At 35.5% G+C, this 17,484-nt stretch overlaps 1 protein-coding gene across 5 annotated transcripts in view; it reads left to right on the top strand.

Moving 5' to 3' along the window:
- CEP120 (centrosomal protein 120) overlaps positions 1–12,188 on the top strand; it is a 42,315-nt gene extending 30,127 nt beyond the window's left edge. For all 5 annotated transcript variants that reach the window (XM_052777169.1, XM_052777170.1, XM_052777167.1 and 2 more), the window contains 2 exons: positions 9,182–9,327; positions 10,036–12,188. In XM_052777169.1, the coding sequence (XP_052633129.1) occupies positions 9,182–9,327; positions 10,036–10,270 (381 nt within the window). In that variant the 3' untranslated portion in view covers positions 10,271–12,188. The remainder of the gene's footprint in view (positions 1–9,181; positions 9,328–10,035) is intronic.
- The last annotated feature ends 5,296 nt before the right edge of the window (positions 12,189–17,484 follow it).

Below are 17,484 nucleotides of genomic sequence, written 5' to 3'. Positions count from 1 at the left end.
TGGTTTGGGGTTTTTTTTAAAGATTATAGTTCCTACTTCATTCTTACTGCTAGAGTATTCGGGTTTTGGAGAGTAAGAAGCTAAGCCCACCCTCTCCTAACTGATAATTACTTTTTTTAATCTGTATTTCTCTTTGAAGAGAGTGAATGTGCTGTATAATCACTATTAATAATTAAAAACTCATCTTTATTTGCTGTCTTCAAATTGGTCCTTTTCTGCCTAGTGATAAAAGGAGTCAAGAATTGTCATCCCAATTTCTGAAACATCTATGCTTGACAAGATGATAGAAGGAGGAATATAAGTCTTATCTCTCTGATTAAGTTTTCTTCAGCAGCCATGAAATGTCCAGGCTATTTTTTCTTTACTGCTGTATTTAAAAATTCCTGTAGAATAAAAGAGAAGATTGTTGCTTGCCGGATTAACACTGGTTCATATCACTACCAGGTTTTTGTTATAGATTTCATCACCATAGACCTGACTATCTGAATTTAGTAACATATGTAGATGGTTTCAGCTGAGCCTCTTGCTGAAAGTCTGAACCATAAAATAAATAATAAAATAAATAATAAAATAAGTTGGCATGTACAGTGAATTATGCTACCTAAACTTTTCTACTACAGAACAAACACTATCAAACTAGTTTCTTGTGGTTTTTATACTCCTGTGCTTCATCTTATACTTAGTCTATTGGTAAAGGATTTAAGTGACTTTAAAGAGCCAAATAAAAGTTGAGGCAGAGCTGATCAAAAACCATTTACTGTGTTTTAAATATGAATTTGGAAACTGTTGCTTCAGGAATTCTAGATTTGCTTTAGTTCAGATGATTTGTGCAATTGTGCGTAGTTTGACCAATATCTTGTTTAAATTGGATTAGTACCATGTTAATTTTGCATTGCCTCTGGTGAATAGCCACAGGGCTGTAATCTGTGCCAGTAATTTGTCACACCAAAGCTCTCTAGAGAACTATACAAAACATTTGTGTAGTGAGGATTAGACGCTGAAAGCCATATCTTAGATTGTTAATAAATGTTAATGACAAAACGCAGCTGGTAAGTCTTGGAAATGAGATCTAATGCTTTGTGCCTATTGCCAAAAAAATGTTTAAACAGAGATTTCCATTACTCAAAGGTGACCTAGTACAGTCAATTTGTGAATTAAAGAAGCATAATCTACAGGCTAGGCATTTAGTAAAATGCTCTTCTGATTTGCAACCATAAAAGTCAATGTTTCCTTAATTAAAAAGTTTCCTTTTACTTTGGAACTAGTTCTTAGCACACATCTGTGATGGTTTTATATTTTGCAGAATATGAGATATGCAGTATATAATTTAGAAAAGTATGGGACTGTTAATAGAAAATGCTCTAAACTTCTCAGTGTGTAGGATTTTGGATGCTAAATATAGTGCCAGTGGTAACCAAAAAAAGTACATGAGGACACGTATACATCATGCTTACCTGTGCTTAACAAAATATAGAAGTTAGTTGAATTTAAACACAGTTTGTAAAGCTGCATGAAAGTAGACTTTACCCAGCTTACTTTTCTTCCCTCTTTGTTACCCAGTGCAAGTCTGTATTAATACTGCTGTTCAGCTTTAGGAAGACAGAAATGTTAACAAGTTAGCTATGTATCTATGCACCCAGGTAGATTTTATTTCCAGAGGTTTCAAAAACAGTCTTTCAAAGTTTGCTGACTGGGAGATCTCAATACTACACAAATAAGACTTCCATAGTTTTTATGTATGTGAGCATTATTTCTGAGAGCAATCAAACCATTTACTCAAAATTGCATACATGCTTACAGAGATCTTAGATGCTAAATTCAGTACCTGTTGGAGTGCAAGAAACAATGTATCAAAACAAAAATCAAAGCTGGCAGAAATGTAATTTTCAGCAGTTGATAATCTCTGTTATAATCTAGAAAACCAAAATCTCAAAATGTACATGCATACATTACTCAGTGTTCTGGGAGAAATATTTTTTTAGTCTTTTAATGTGTTTGTTCCCTATAGATCTGTTAAAACCCACAATGGTGCATTTCTTTAAAACAACATAGACTGTGTTGGCTGGCTGACATTCACTCTGTCATGTGCAGTGTCTTGCTTATCCACTCAGTAATTAATTTGATTAATTTATAAGTAATTTAGCCAAGGATGGGATCTAAATCTTTGTTTAAAAAAAAAAAACAGGCACAGAAAAAAAACCAAAAAAAACCATTTGGAGGTCTAAGCCTTGGTTAAAAACTGTGTCTTGAAACCATCCAGGCCCTCCTACTGACTTGTCAGCTCTGGGTTATTTTCAGAAAACTTTACTTGAGTTCCTTAGCTTCAATCGTAAGTTTTTCCCACAGACTTGCATGGTATGTGTGAGTGGGAGAGTGAATAGTGGCTGCTATTTAGCCATTGTTTAGTCTAGTGTATGTATGTTTACATCTCCCTTTTGGATTTATAGGCAGCTATGGCAAAATAAAGATTGTGCTTCCTTGATTGAAGAGCCTCTTAACTAGAGCACCTGGCATCATACAGGGATTCTTTTATGATCTGATTATAATTGAAATTTTGAGGGTTTTTTTTACTGGTTAATTTTTTTTTAATGTTGGTATTCCTGTAGTATCATAGGTTTCAAAACGTGATTGATCTTCCCACCATGTGAGCTCCTAAAACAGTATTCCATGTCTCAAGCACTACATTAGAGATGCAAACTAATGAAGAAAAGTAGTAAATCATTGAAGTAAATGATCTGATAACTAGTATGTCTCTTTATTTGGATTGGATTTGTTTTGTTTATGGGGATGTAAGAGGAAGATGGCAAAATAACAAATTAATAAGAAAAAGAAATATTGGTGATAAGTTTTACTGAGGGGGAAATGGAAAGAAAATGAGCAAAAGGAATAGCATGACTAGCAGTGCTGAGAAAGTAGTGGAGGAGAAGGTACCTGGGCGAACTGAGACTATATTGCAAAAATAATTGTCAGAGTAATTGCACGTGATACTCTTGGTTCGTCTGTGGCTGCCTCACTGTGGGATAGTGGCTGATGATAATTAGGTGGTGATGCAAAAGTGAAGTTTCCAAGTGTTCTGAGTTTCTAGTGGATCTTATTTTCTATCCACATAGTTGCCTTTAGTCCAGCAGCTGATGGTTCCAGAGTGTTTCCTTACCTGAAATTTTAAAATGCAAAATTCTATAAGTTTTAAATTTAAAATTCTAATAGTTCTTACTGAGTCTTAAAACAGCCTGGCTGGCTACAATAAGCAGTTGGGGATAAATCTGAAATGTTCCTTATTTCAGGATATATTACAGGAGCATATTCTCTCTGGAAATGTAAAGTATGTCAGAAAGTCTTGACTGAGAATTTTAAGTGTGTAAGTATGTATGTATAAACCTGTGTGCACTGAGGTACACTTAAAAAAACCTCTGTATTCAATTATAACTTAGTTTTTCAGTATACACAGAATAAAATGAAGATGTTACAAGTGGGTTTAGAAATGCTGGACTTTGCTTTATTAGTACCCTAAATGTGCCGAAGTGCTTTATTAATACTGGGTTTTTTTTTCATTTTGGAAGATCTCACAGTAAATTCTGCTACGTTTCAAGTACTACTATGCAGTAGAGTTTGGTTCCTTCTCTGGTTTAAAAAAAAAATAGTGCTCATTGCTAAACTGTGAAGTAAAAAGTGGATTTAATACCTGAATGTCTCTGATAAAGTGGCACCAGTTTCATCAACATGATGAATAAGAAATCCTTCCTTCTCTCACGGTAACAAAAGACAGTCTTTTTATGGTCCCTCAACAAATCATAACAGAACTGTATATAAATGAATTCAAAATCAGCATACCTCACTTCTTATCAAACAACAGTTGTAAATTCTTTGCCATCTTCTTGTATTGATGGATTATTAGGAAATGGGTTTCTGTTGCTCTGCTGTGGATGGTATACATAGAGCAAGCTTGCTGTTATGCACCCTACAGATTGTCAGAGACTAATGTTGGGAAGGACATTTGAAAATCACAGAGTACGAAGTGTGTAACTTAAATTACACACAGGATCCATCACAAATGAATCTGCAAAATCACTTCTCACTTGCTTTCATGTCTTTTTTTTTTCAAGTTGGACTGTCTTAAACTGAATGCTAGGGAAATCTTGCCTCAGAAAATGTTGATTTCTATTTTTTTAATTTAATATTATTGGGCTTAAATGTTGTTATTTGGGATCGTGGCATGGCATGCTACAGAAATTATTGACTTTAACTGTTACAGGACTAAAATTCATCTTTTCCCTCACCCCTCCCAAACAAGGAAATGCAAAATATTTGTCATGTTTACATCACAATGGTATTGGTAATCAAATTAAATTTCTAATCACTTTTATCTGAAAGGAAGTCCTACCCAAAGTTAACTTGGAGGAAAAATGTACTGGTAAGAGTTTTTCTTTTCTGTGGAGAAAAGAAGGATTTAGCACTCTATATTCAAACTCACTTCCCTACAAATCTAGGGATATTATCCTGAGCAGTGGGCAAGCTCATTAGTGACACTGATTATTTTTCTTTTCTTGGACATTTTTCCAGAGAAAAACGTCAAAAGGAACAGGAACTGAATAAAGGATTCTTCAGGAAAGCCTTGCTTTTCCTACATTTCTCCTTGGCTTTTGCATCATTCTCTCTTTTGTCCTTTTCTTGGTTTTATTAAACATCACTAACGATGTTTCTTAATCAAAAAAACTTATGGCTCTGAAATTAACTAGTTTAGTGAGGGCATAAGGAACCAAGGTATTAAATGAGATCCCTCCTGATCAATAGGAAAGCATTAGGAATATTATTCTTCCTGGTCTGATTGAGCTTCAGACTTTGTTCTATTAACCTTCACTGTATGTACTTCTAATGTATACTTCTGCTCTGAGTTTGTTTAAAATGCCTTTTTTTGCTATTGGATTGCCATTGTGAGCATGTTGCTTAACAGCAGAAACCTCTGGATCATTGAACTTTCCTGCCTCAAATAGTAACATATCAATTTGTCATGAAATTTGTAGTCCCACGTGCTGCTTATGGCGAGCACACAGTTATGTCTTTCTTCTGAAGCTGCAACTGTAAGAATCCTTATAGATCTCAGTAATACACTCCACAAACTGAAGGACTGGATTAGAAGACTTCTATTCAGTGTAGTCACACCTATTTGATGATTTCTGTGTATTACATGTCACGTTATGATCCGTTTCATTAGTAGGCAGGGATGTCATTTTCTGCTGGCGTGTTAAACTCTTGCTGTGCTAGTACTAAGTGCTACCCTGTTTTCCATTAGTTTTCCAGTATTTAGTTTTTAGGTGATGTTTGCCCAACATACCTTCAAAAAAATTCTCTTATAGAATTACTGAGATACACAAATTTGACAGACTTACATTAATAGCCCAGCTTCCCATGACAGTAGTCCTAGTTTGAAATGGGACAATTAGAACATGAATAAACCAAACTGCAGAGCAAGAAGATTTTTTTCGAAAGGTTCCTCACCATCTACAACAATGCATTGGACTGAAGCTAATCGTATCTATAAATCAGCATAGGTGTAGAAAGGCTAGAAAAGGAGATAATGGCAGTTAGAAGTCCTCTCCTCTGTAGAAGATTTAGATTTTTGACATCACCTAAGAGGAAGATGTCAGCCTCGTCCTCCACAACAATGAGGGTTTTTTTCCTACAGATGAGGTATATTGCTTGTAAATTGCATTCTTATATAATTTGTGTGGCCTCCAAGACTCTTACCACTGTTAGATAATGTCAACAGGAAAACCAGGTTGTACTAGACAAATTAATTGCAAAACCAGAACTTGGATATGCAGGCTGTACTGTAACTACTACAAGGATATGTATACCAAGTTTCTTTAGGCTTATCTAATCGGGAAAAGTAGCTAGTCACCAGACTGAATTACTGGATTCTTTACCTGCAGGTACAGACAAGTAGAAATTTCTGGACTTGTTTTATGTGCACAGGGCAACTACTCCTCTCCTGAGGCTAAATAGAACTTTACAAAGGTGATTTAACATACTCAAAATTTTAGATCTCATGATTGCCTTAAGGTATTGCTCTCAACTTTTTTCTTTTTTTTTTCTGAAATGCAGCAATATCTTAACTTGCTTCATTTTGAAAAGGATTTAACTTAAAAGGTCAAATGAGAGCACCATGAATAGTGGTGGAAGTAAATATTAGCCTGTCCTCATACTTCTAGATTTTGGATAGTTCAGATAATTAGATTTGCTGTCCATTTATTTACTTGTACTATAACTTAAGTTGTACTGTTTTTATACCATCCTACTTGAAACTAGGTCATGCTCAGCATTTTATCTTACTACCTGCATTTAGCAAAGCAAACCAAATCTTGTACCAAGATAAGTACAACTATCAAAATAGTTTAAATAATTCCATTCCTCCTCATAGCCCATTGTATACTTGAAATTTGGCTTTACTGTCTGGATGCTGTTGCCTATCCAGTTATTTGGAAATCAGAGCATACCATTGTGATATTCACTGGGATTTTAGAAAAAAAAAAAAGTCTCTCTTAATTCAAAACATTCTGTGATTTAAGAAGCTCCTAACATGTTTGTTGTATTGTGTGATTAACTTCCACTGTTTTAATAACTTGAATCATGTCTCTAGTTAGAATTTACCTGGTTTTGACTTTCAGCCAGTGCTTTTGATTGGGTGGAAAAAAACAAACTAGCCAACTGATGTGAAATATCAGTCTAGCCCGTACAGAGGCCCAGCAGTAGGTGCACAAGATCAAGAAACCTGGCTTGGATATCTTTTGAATATCCTCCAGCTGCCCTGAGTCAGTTAGTTAAGTACATTATGAGCCAGCAGTTGCATTTAGGCTGTCATGTTTAACAGACATCAGTGAATGTATTCTTAATTTATCTGCTTCCTTTTCAAACTAATTCATATTTGTGTCTGCATAATATCCCACTCTTTCACATCCACTTTTTCCCCACTGAATAATTTTGTATTGGTAGCAAACTGTTTATTCCAGAATTACTTCCTCATTTATGAATATATCAAATAGTAGATTCTTCTGGAGTCCTCTGTTACTTTCTTGCTGTTGTGGAAATGATCAATTGCTATCCTTCCTCTGGTCTTCTAAACCCTGAGTAATACGAGAGGACTTTCTCCGTGGCAGCTTAGTTTTGTGTTTGGTTGTAGGTGGCTTCTTCGGTATGGTGTTTTGTTGGCTTTTGGCGTTTTTTTAAGACTAGTTGGAACTATGACTTTTCCACAAAAGCTGGATTAATTCTTCCTGGTGTACCCATATAACCTGTTAGTTTTGGTTTTAGTTATGGTTTCAAACAATTTGGACACTGTGGAAGTAAGTCCTTCTGGTAGTTCCTGGATATTCCTAAGGCCTCTGTTTAAAGAAAGAATAAAATAAAAAATGGGGAAATAGTTATTTCTGCGGTGTCAACACCAATTTTGGTGACCGATTACAACTCCAGTTAGTCTTGCAACTTTGTGTTTGAATTTCTCTAGAACTCATGAAAAGTCTTGTATAAATATCAGCTGGCTGTAGTGACTTATTAATGTTTGCTATATGTATTTGTAGATTGCTGTTCTAAAACCTATTCTACTTCAGTCTGAGATTGTTCTCCAAACCTGTCCCACACAAAGGGTGCCTCTCACATGGGAATGTTCTTCTGCAATGAACTTTTGATGGGGAGGGAAGAACTATGGCCTTATCTTCCCTGAGTGCTTTTTTTTATGCTTCAGTCACCTATCAGCTGTAGACTCTTTGGCAGGATTCCTGCTTCTGGGTTTATTATTAGTATGTGTCCCTTTAGCAAGTTGTTCTCCAGGCTTTCTGGCCTGTCTTGCTGCAGTTCTAACATTTAATTTGCCTGGCTGGTGTATTGGATTTAGTATAAAAATAAAGTATTTGGGGGTTACATACATGCTAAGATTTCTTGTCAAGTACTTCTCTATTGCATTGCCTGTTCACATTAACAATTAGAGTCTTCGTTTATACCAATTCCCTGTGAAATTCAGATTTCCTTATTACTTATTGATTATCAACAGGGAGTGCTTAAGATGCTGGGAACTGAGATTCAGGAAACTGACTAGACTCTTCTAAATATTATTAGGTGGACCGTATAATGAATAAGCTCACACATATCAAACAAAATTATCTTTTTTTTACCTCTATAATAAATATTAAACTGATTATATTAACAATCGAATAATTCAGATGAAAGCAATGTCAAAATTACAAAGGTAACCTTGCACTTCACAATATGTTTAGATTCAGGATGTTTCTGTAATCTCCTGCCTTATTTTTTAACTACAGGAAGGAATGCTATTTTACCTCAAGTCTTCTGTCTCATTCAGTGTGTAAGACTGACTGTATTGAGTTAGTGCACAAGGTCATACAGAAAACGACTGGGAGGAAAACAAGTGGAGAGAGGACCACACTTCTCATTAAGATACTTTAATGTCACAAAGTAGTAGTGGACTCAAACCATAGTTTTATTACAGTGTCTGTGTAGAGCTTAAAAAAAAAAAAAAAAATAGAACCAAGTAAACTTACAGAATGCATAGATTAATTGGATTAAATCCACAGAATCAGTTCTCTAAGGTTTCGCATAGAGCCAGGCAAATGTAAAAGGAAATGTCACCAGAGTTTTGTTTTCAAGGCTTATTTTTTAAACCACAAATTGCAATTTCAGAAAGTAGTTCCTGAAGCTTTGACACTAGGCCCTATGGGGCTGATGATGGAAGTTTCTTGCAGCTATTTAGCATTTTTCTGGGGTTTACTTCTCAAAAAAGCTTATAATGTAACATACCATGTAGCAAAGGAGTAAATCTCAGTATCTTGAGCAGTTCCACAAGTGTAAGTTTTATGTTTACCAGCTGAAGCCAGAGTTTGTAAAAGGGTTTGTAACATTTTTGCTATTTTGGTAATGGGAAGATACCTGTGACTGGGCTTCAGCTGATCCAGCCTGGACAGGTTTACTGCAATTGTGATAGTCACTGGTCTTACTGCATTATAGATACCAACAGCTAAGATATTCTGTTTAACTCCTGCATTTCTAATACTGCTGGAGACTTAATTGTCATGACTTCATTCCTGAAGTTTTACTCATGTCACTATAATTAGCACTTTTACATGTAATTATGTAGTCAACTGAGTTTTGTCTTCACCCCATCCCACATTAGCGTGAACAAGAAAATGCAATGGCTCACCTTAAAAAGCAGCAACAAGAGCTGGAGCACATGAGGTTGCGCTATTTGGCAGCAGAAGAAAAAGAGCTGGGGAAAACAGACCGACAAGAGCTGGAGGATATCAGAAATGAGCTGAACAGGTATAAAAGCATTTGTAAGATTCCTTTTTTTTTTTTTTTTTTCCTCCTCCCCTCTCTTTACTTGCTGCCTGCCTCAAAATAGTAGAAGGTTCAGTTAAATCAAGATTATAGTTGGCTGTCACTCCAGTGAAAGAACACAGTTTAGTGTCCCTTAGGTAAAGACTGCACATTTATAAAACGCAACAGTACTGCAGTACAGAAAATCTATGTTTAAGGCCACTGTACCCTGTTTTTTAGGTTATGGTCATAGTTGTACAGTACCAGGCTTTTTTCTATTTTAAACTTTCAGTTCTAAGGATAACTGCTGCATTAAAAAAAGAAAGGGGCATGTACTATTCATGTTTCAAATACATAAAAATTTTGAATCTACCTAATGTTGTCCTCCAAAAACTGTCTGCAGTAGTTCTGTGTGTTGAACACACTTAATTTACGTGCTGTTTGCATTATCAAAATAGGAGCCTTGGTAGGAAGTATTATAGTTACACATGCATGTAGAAAAGGTATTGTTAGAATTTAAGTATGATATTAACATTTCTTTTACTTACAGTTGGTTTTGCCTAGAGAGAGGATAATTTGTTACCTTTTATAGATTTCTTTATTTTACTAAGTACTTCAGTAGTTAAATAACCTAAGGACTTAATATGAAAATAATCAGAGCGGTTTTTAATATGGCTCATGCTCTGATTCTTTCCTTTTTATCAACATCAGGCTAAAACAACAAGAAGAAGAGAGAAAGCAAGATGTTAGAGATAATTCTGCTGGTAGAGTGGATAGTCTTCATTCTCGAAAATTAAATGAAAACACGGATGATTATCTCTCTCGTCTGATAGAAGAGAGGGATACCCTGTTGAGAACAGGAGTATATAATCATGAAGACCATATTGTAAGTGAACTTGATCGTCAAATCAGAGAAGCTATTGCAAAAAGGAACATCGCTAAATAAAAGCATACAAAAAGTTGTTAAAAAGAGCCAAAAGTGATTTTTATAAACCCATACTACTTTGCAAAATACGTATGGTCATGCTTAATTTTGCACACTATTGTTAGCTCTTTTTGAAGTCAATGTAAATATTTGCAACATGTCAAGTTAAGCACAGTTGTAAGTTTTATGGGGGCAATGGCTGTTTTTAAATGTTTTTATACTCATATGTAGATATATGTGTAAATATATTTATCTTGTGTACTTTCTTCTGAAATGTTTTCTACCTCTTTTTGCATCACCCTGGCTAGGTTTACTTGTAAGATTTTTATTATTCTAATATTTTTGGTCAATGTTGTCATAATTTCTTTAAGTTTTTAAAAGGATCTCTTTAGCTATACGTGGGAAAAGTGGCATCAGCTATTTTCCCTGGCAGAACTCTTAATTCTGTGCAGCACCAACCAAATGGCACTTTTTTACTAAATTACAAAGTAATCAATTCTTGCTTCTCCAACTGTAGTTAACATAACTAAGTTCTGTAGTAAATTAAGGGGGGTTTTGGGGAGGGGCAGAACTCTCAAACCCTGTGAAACTGAAACTGAATCAATTATTAAGTAACTAGCCTGATTGTACAGGATGAAAATCCCTTTGTTGCCCTAGCAGTTTTGCACATAGGCCTGTAAGGGTGAACCCAGGAGGTTAAAGACCTAGTTCAGAAATACACAATTCTTACATCCATCCCTAATGAGGAAAGATGCTTGAAGCACTAATTCAGTGAATTTATACACTTCTGAACACATAGATAAAACAAGAGCTTTTTTAATTAAAGATGTTTTCCTTAATCAAGACCTAACCATTTTGCAGTTACTTAACATGTATTTTAAAGTATGTTATATCATTCCACTTAAATTGTAGGTAAGGTTTTATTTGCTTGTGGAAGTATGAACAGGGCGCAGTCTCAAGGTGTTAAATGCCAGAAGAGAAATCCACAAGAAATGTTAGTTTGTGCATAATCACAGTTGAAAAAGTTTTGGCTTCCAGTCTTCATTCTGTTTCAGTATTTTTAAAATCATTTGTGTGGATCTAGCTAATTAACTTACAACACTGTCCTTTCAACAGGCATTTTTGCCTGTCCTGTAGGCACAAATGTTTCTCTATTTGAATGATGAGTACTGAAAACATCTTGGGATTTGTTACTTTTAGAATGAACAAAGATACCAATGCATAAATTCCCTTTATTTTTTGCTTTACATAAAGTCAGTGAACTTCCATGGACATGGCTGTATACATATGATCTTCCTGTTTTGTATGGTATTAATTATAAAATTTTTTTCTATATTGTATCTGGCTTTGCCTCTAGGTGCATTGTTTTTCTTCCTCCCTACCATGGGTGTATCTCCTGTTAAATAAACTATTTGTTTAGGCTCCTTAGAAAAGTTTTAAACAAGCTGTATAAACAAAGAGATCATATTCTCTGAGGAATTATCACTTATCAATACCAGACTTTGTAAGAAATGCTTTTGTAATAGTTTGCCCACTCTATGGTATTTCTCAAATTAGTGTGCTTCAAGAGATCCCTCTCCACTAACAATGCAAGTAACACCTTCATAAATCCAATACAAATCCATGAAAAGTAATTGTAATTACAATTTTTTTTACATCATGGCTTTGTCATACCACTGGTGCATGATCATATTCAATTATTGTAAATTAATCAGGGAGCTTCTATCTTGACAGGAAGACTTACGCTGTTTTTCTTCAAATGCTTGCTCACTTGCTAGAAGTGTAGTTTCTTCTTCAAACGCTGGAGGGTGCCTTAGACTTAAAGATCACAAAGATTGTGTTGACTAAATTTTCGTAACTGGTGATTTTTTTGAAGTGGTATTCTATGACTTTTCAGGTGTGTTACTTTATTAAATAAAATTCAGATTTTAAGTAAGTATTAAGGATTTTGTGTTTATTTTTTGACTATGTATTTGAACAAAAATTTTTGTTTCCTATTTGTGGTAATATGACAGTCTTTAGTGTTTGAATCCATAGAATTGACAAGTTCACTTTCAAAGTTAATTTCACATGTTAATTTCTAACTGAGTCTCTTCCATGGGTTGTAAAGCAAATGGCAGTGATGTTGCTGCGGGGTTTAAAAAGAAACTACTAGGATGAGCTTTCTAGTAAATAAAAGTATTGAGTAAAATAAAAGGTAGGACACTTATGTTTTTAAAACATTTGTAAGCCTGATAATTTAAGCTATTTGGTTCCATTTTGTCACTTGAAAGATCGCTACTTCCAAGGTGAGAAGCATGAATTTTGTGATTATTGAAAAATTTATTTAGCATTTTTGTTTTGTTATATAGTCATTAGTCTTAGTGTTCATTGTTTGTGTTAGAATGAGAAAGTGAATAGGACTTTAAGCTTAATGTTTCAGTTTTGGTTTTTTTCCAGCACAGTTTGTCTATGTGCTTCAGTCTGAAGTACTCTAGAAACAAAATCTGTACTTGTAGTAGATATCTATAGCAGAGATAAGCTCAATATTACTCTTTTGTTAAAAAAAGATTTTTATGTTGGGTTCCATTTACCTTTTTATTCCCTCAAAACCATTTTAAAGTTTATAGCTATTCAGTGGAAAGACCAAATACTGGTTTTTAATCAAAAATCTCTTAAAATTTTTATCTTAATCTCTCTTCATGGCAAAAGAAATGCCATTTGAAACAGATGCATGAGGTAACAAGCTTATTTTCATTTAGCCAGCATAAAAACTGCTGGAAATGAAACCTGTGTTTACAGGTTCAGTCCTGGTTCCATACACCTTAGAAAAGGGGGGTGGGAAGAGGAACAACAGCTAGACCTTCCTGGCATTCTGGCAAACTCCTGCTATTGGTTTTAGTGCACCCAGATTTCACTAGGGAAGTTGATGTAATTATTTCAAAACAAGTACTCTTACCAATATGTTTCCATGAACCCAAATGCCCATAAAAATTAGGAAATGGGAGGCATGGGGGTGGGGGGGGCGGGCTGTTCTATATCAGTTCCATGCCAAATCAGTTCCAGCTTTCATCTGCCTTATGATTCAGGCCCAGAACTTGCAGTTGGCTTTTGGATAAGGAAACTTTGACTATATCGTGTATTTGTTCAATGCGGTCTTTTAGAGGAAAAGCATTAGCCCATCTAAAAATGAGGGCATTTAGAAACACTTGTTCTTTTTTCTGATAATCTTCAGGCAGAGGATCCCTTCCTGTCTGTGTATGTGCTAATTATTCTTACAGTGATGGGAACTTGCTATTACCGATCTTTACTACCAAAGAGTTACCTCAAATTATTTACTACAGGTTTAAAAGTGATGCAGCAAATCTGGATGCAATATGTTTATACACCTTGATATGGAGCATTTGCTAAGATTTTGAGAACTGTTACAAAGAAATGTTTTTTCCCTGATGTTAGACTGTTTATCAGAAAAACTGTCTCTAAATTCTTTAATTAAGCAGTGGAATGCATTCTGAAAAAAAATGAGAAATTATTTTAAAAATAAGATGGCACTGTTTTGCTTTGAATCTGGATTATTTAAATACATAGTTACATTATTGATCTTTCCAAAGCATTGTTTTGTTGGGGTGAAGCTATAACCACTGTTTCTATAATATTTTAGCAGTTATCCAACACTTTTAACACTAATACATTTTCAAAACTGCTGTTGCAGAAAAGAAGCAATGTTTTATCTGGCACTGAGCTTTCAAGTATTCAATCCATAGTTCTCCTTCACTGCTGTTTAAATGCTTCTCCCTTCCATCCACTGAGATAAACCTTTAATGCACAACTAAAGACGGAAGTCCTTTATCATATCTTCTAAGTGCTACTGAAGTATTTATACCAGTTATTACGTATTTACACAATTATTTATTTTGCTACTACTGTGCCTAAATGATCATGACCTGTGTCAAGGCTTGGATAGGAAGCACTAGCCCCACTATTGTTAAAGACAGAACTGTAGAAAGGCGGCTGCGTACTTAGATCTCATTTCATTTGTTTCTCCAGGGGGTTGTATTAGTAGTGTTTTCATTAGAAATGTTTTTACAGATGTCGGCTATCCAGATATGAAGTCTCTGTGGTGGAGAAGCAGTCAGGAGTTTGGCATTCAGAACAGAAAGAAAAAAATGTCAACTTTGAGAGACTAATTTATAGAAGAATAATTTACTGACTTTCTGATGTATAAATGTACAGTAACCCCATGGCGGCTTTAATGCAGAGTAATTGAATTCTTGCAAGTACAGTTATTTTCTATTCTTAACTTGAAGAAATGCTACAGCCTGTCGTTCCCCATCACTGAAGACTAAAATAGTCCCCATTAATAATGCTTCTGGAAAAGTGACACCCACTACTTTGTAGTCCAGTACTCTTTTTTTTTTTTTTTTCCTGAGTGAAATACTTGTAGTAGCTTGACAGCATTTTAAACAATTTATGTATTATTACAAAAGTTTCATTCTAACAATATACACAGAGAGTAGATGATTATGGAAGTGTAGTTTTACTGAATGTTTGACCAACGGGTTTTGATGCAGTTACCGAGACATAACTGCATTGAGAAAGTAATACAGCATCAAAATTTAGAGTGGGTTTACTGGGACAGATTGAGTCTAATAGAACAGTCCACATCCTAATACTGTTTCAACAGTTATTGTATGTCACTCATAGCTTTAACTGTACTATGACAAAACCTGTAAAAATTGTTGTCAGAGAACTATGATTTACTATGACTATCATAAGTTTTGTTTACAAATACAAATGTAAATGGGGCAGCAAAATTAAATCATTGGGTTTTGACTTGAGCAGGCAATCAAGCTAATAAATGTTTTGTAGAATTTAGGTTTAAGTGGCAATGGTAAGTCTTGAACATTTTTGTATTTGCTTAATAGCTTAGCATAAGTGAGGGGGATTTTTTGTTTTGTTTTTCACCTCTGGAGGTATAGAAAATAACTTTATTGATCTTGTGTTAAGAGGCATTGGTTCTACAGGACACCAGACCATCAGTATGTTCACCTGAGAAGGCTATTTTTGGCAACAAGATTAGTATTGTAATACAGTAGGTCATCCAGATCACAGCTGAAAGTCACCGTAAGCTGTTAGTTGCTTTATAATCAGACATGCACGTGTGAAGGTTGAGTCCCATTCATACCAGGCATGAACTTGATGTGATGCTTTTCATCCAAATAAGACAGCTTAATAGGTTGTTATTATAGCCAGCACTTTAAGCCAATACTGTGGGTATGTTTTCATGAATATCAGTGCATGTTTGCTGTAAACCACAAAGCCTACCTGCTTCTACAGGAATGGTTCAGGTGATGTAGAGGAAATGTTTGGAGTATATAACATTTTTGATGCTTGTATAGCAATAATGTTTTTTACTGCAATTTTCCTGAATGTGGATGCATATGATGTCATAAATACTGTAGCTTATTGATTTATCCTGGCTTTTCTGATAATAATCCAATTATTGTACTGAAGAAATGGGGCTAATAACCCAAAATAAATGAAAAAATTAAGCAGAATGTGAAAAAGCAAGACCACATGACTACCACAAGGAATTGGTAAGTATATCTCCATAGGTATATCTCCATGAGAAGGCACTGCTATTTGTGGAAAAACTTGCGCACCTCAGCAACATCCTTATGTGCCTCTACAGCGAATTTTACCTGTCCCATCCTACTACATCTTGCAGAACAGATGGATTTTTTTTTTCTTCACCCCATGACTGTATCTTCTTATTGTATATATACAGCAAATCATTAAAACGGTCTTAAAGTTTTACCTGAGAATAAATATTTTTGTGCTACCAGTTCCTATTTCACTTACATATATTGTCATCAATGCAAGTGGCTTGTAACAGGCTAAGTAGAAATAGGTAGGCTTAGCAAGAGGACATCTTAGAAGGCATTCTCTCTCTAACACCATGCAAGGGAAAAGCAATGCTTTGCCATCCTGACCAAAAGCTTGTGTTGCAGTACTTGGTGCAACATGGCCAAATTTCTCCTGAATTGCTGGTGAAGGGGGTCCCACAGGTAGGCTGAGGGTTGGGCACAAAGTCTGTGGTTTCTCTGCCCATCTTGGTTATAGGGGTGTTGAGTGATCTTGAACAGGGCTCTGGGCCTCCACTTCCTATCAGCAAAATGAGAATAATGTGGGAAAAGCTTTTCTGTGTAAGTGGTTCACAAAATGCTTTAAACTCAATCTGTGCTGGATACAGTCATCTTAATGCCCTAAAAGGGGTACTTACTAGCTTCTACTGCGATGCTTCTTCAGCAAATGAGTACAAGCTATTTACTCTTTTTTACAAGCTCTTTTTTAGTAGATAAATCAGTATCTTCTTTCATTCTTCCAGCTAATTACCAATTCATCCAAAAGCTTTAGAAAAAAGCAAAAATATTTCAATCCTTACATATAACTCTCTAATTTCTAGGGAAATTAACCAAGCCCAAGGCTGCAGCCTTCCAAGAAAGGCTAGGTTAATCTTCTTGTTAAGAGATGAATTAAATAAAATCACTTGGTGAGAGCAGGGAAAAGGCAAAGTATCTGAAGTTTTGGGCCTGCCCTGAACAAGACCCATGGTGTATAGTATGGGGCAGTACTGTTTACTTTTGTCTCTCTTGGTAAGAGGAAGGTGATTCCTCACTATACTGATGCTTTGATGAATAGCTAGTTAATGCTTGGTTGTTACAGCTGTTTGGAAAAGAAAAGGTCAAGCATTGTTTGCCATATCCCATCTATTGAGCAAATAAGTAATTGCAAGGGTTTTAGTGGAAACTTTTATAGGAAAATCATTTCATGACTTATTAGTATTGAAATACTAATAAAAGCAAATCCTTATTATCCTAACAAACACAACAGATACTGTTGGAAATGAGTCTTGAAGGTAGTGGGAGGCCAACTCTTAGCGAAGTAGCTCTCAAATGCTGTGAAACCCATTGGCCGCTGCCAAGCAGGATGCCTGCAGCCCCATGCCAAATGTGGCTGTGCCCACCAGATGGTCACAAATTCTCCATCCAGGTCTGGAGCTCAGCACAAAAACTCAGGGGCTGCTGGACCACAGAGGGCAGTGGGAGGAGAAGCAGAGGCTTTGCTCCACTGCACTTGCCATCACAGGGAAAAGACACTATTGCTGCTGCCCACAAAACCTAAACCTAAACCTCTCCCTGTATAGCAACAAATTCCCATTTTTTTGCCAGAGTGGTCTCTTGCCACCACCCCCT

This window comes from Harpia harpyja, chromosome Z (assembly GCF_026419915.1).
Source record: "Harpia harpyja isolate bHarHar1 chromosome Z, bHarHar1 primary haplotype, whole genome shotgun sequence".
In the NCBI taxonomy this organism is placed as follows: Eukaryota; Metazoa; Chordata; class Aves; order Accipitriformes; family Accipitridae; genus Harpia; species Harpia harpyja.
This window is presented reverse-complemented; position numbering and strand designations above follow the sequence as displayed.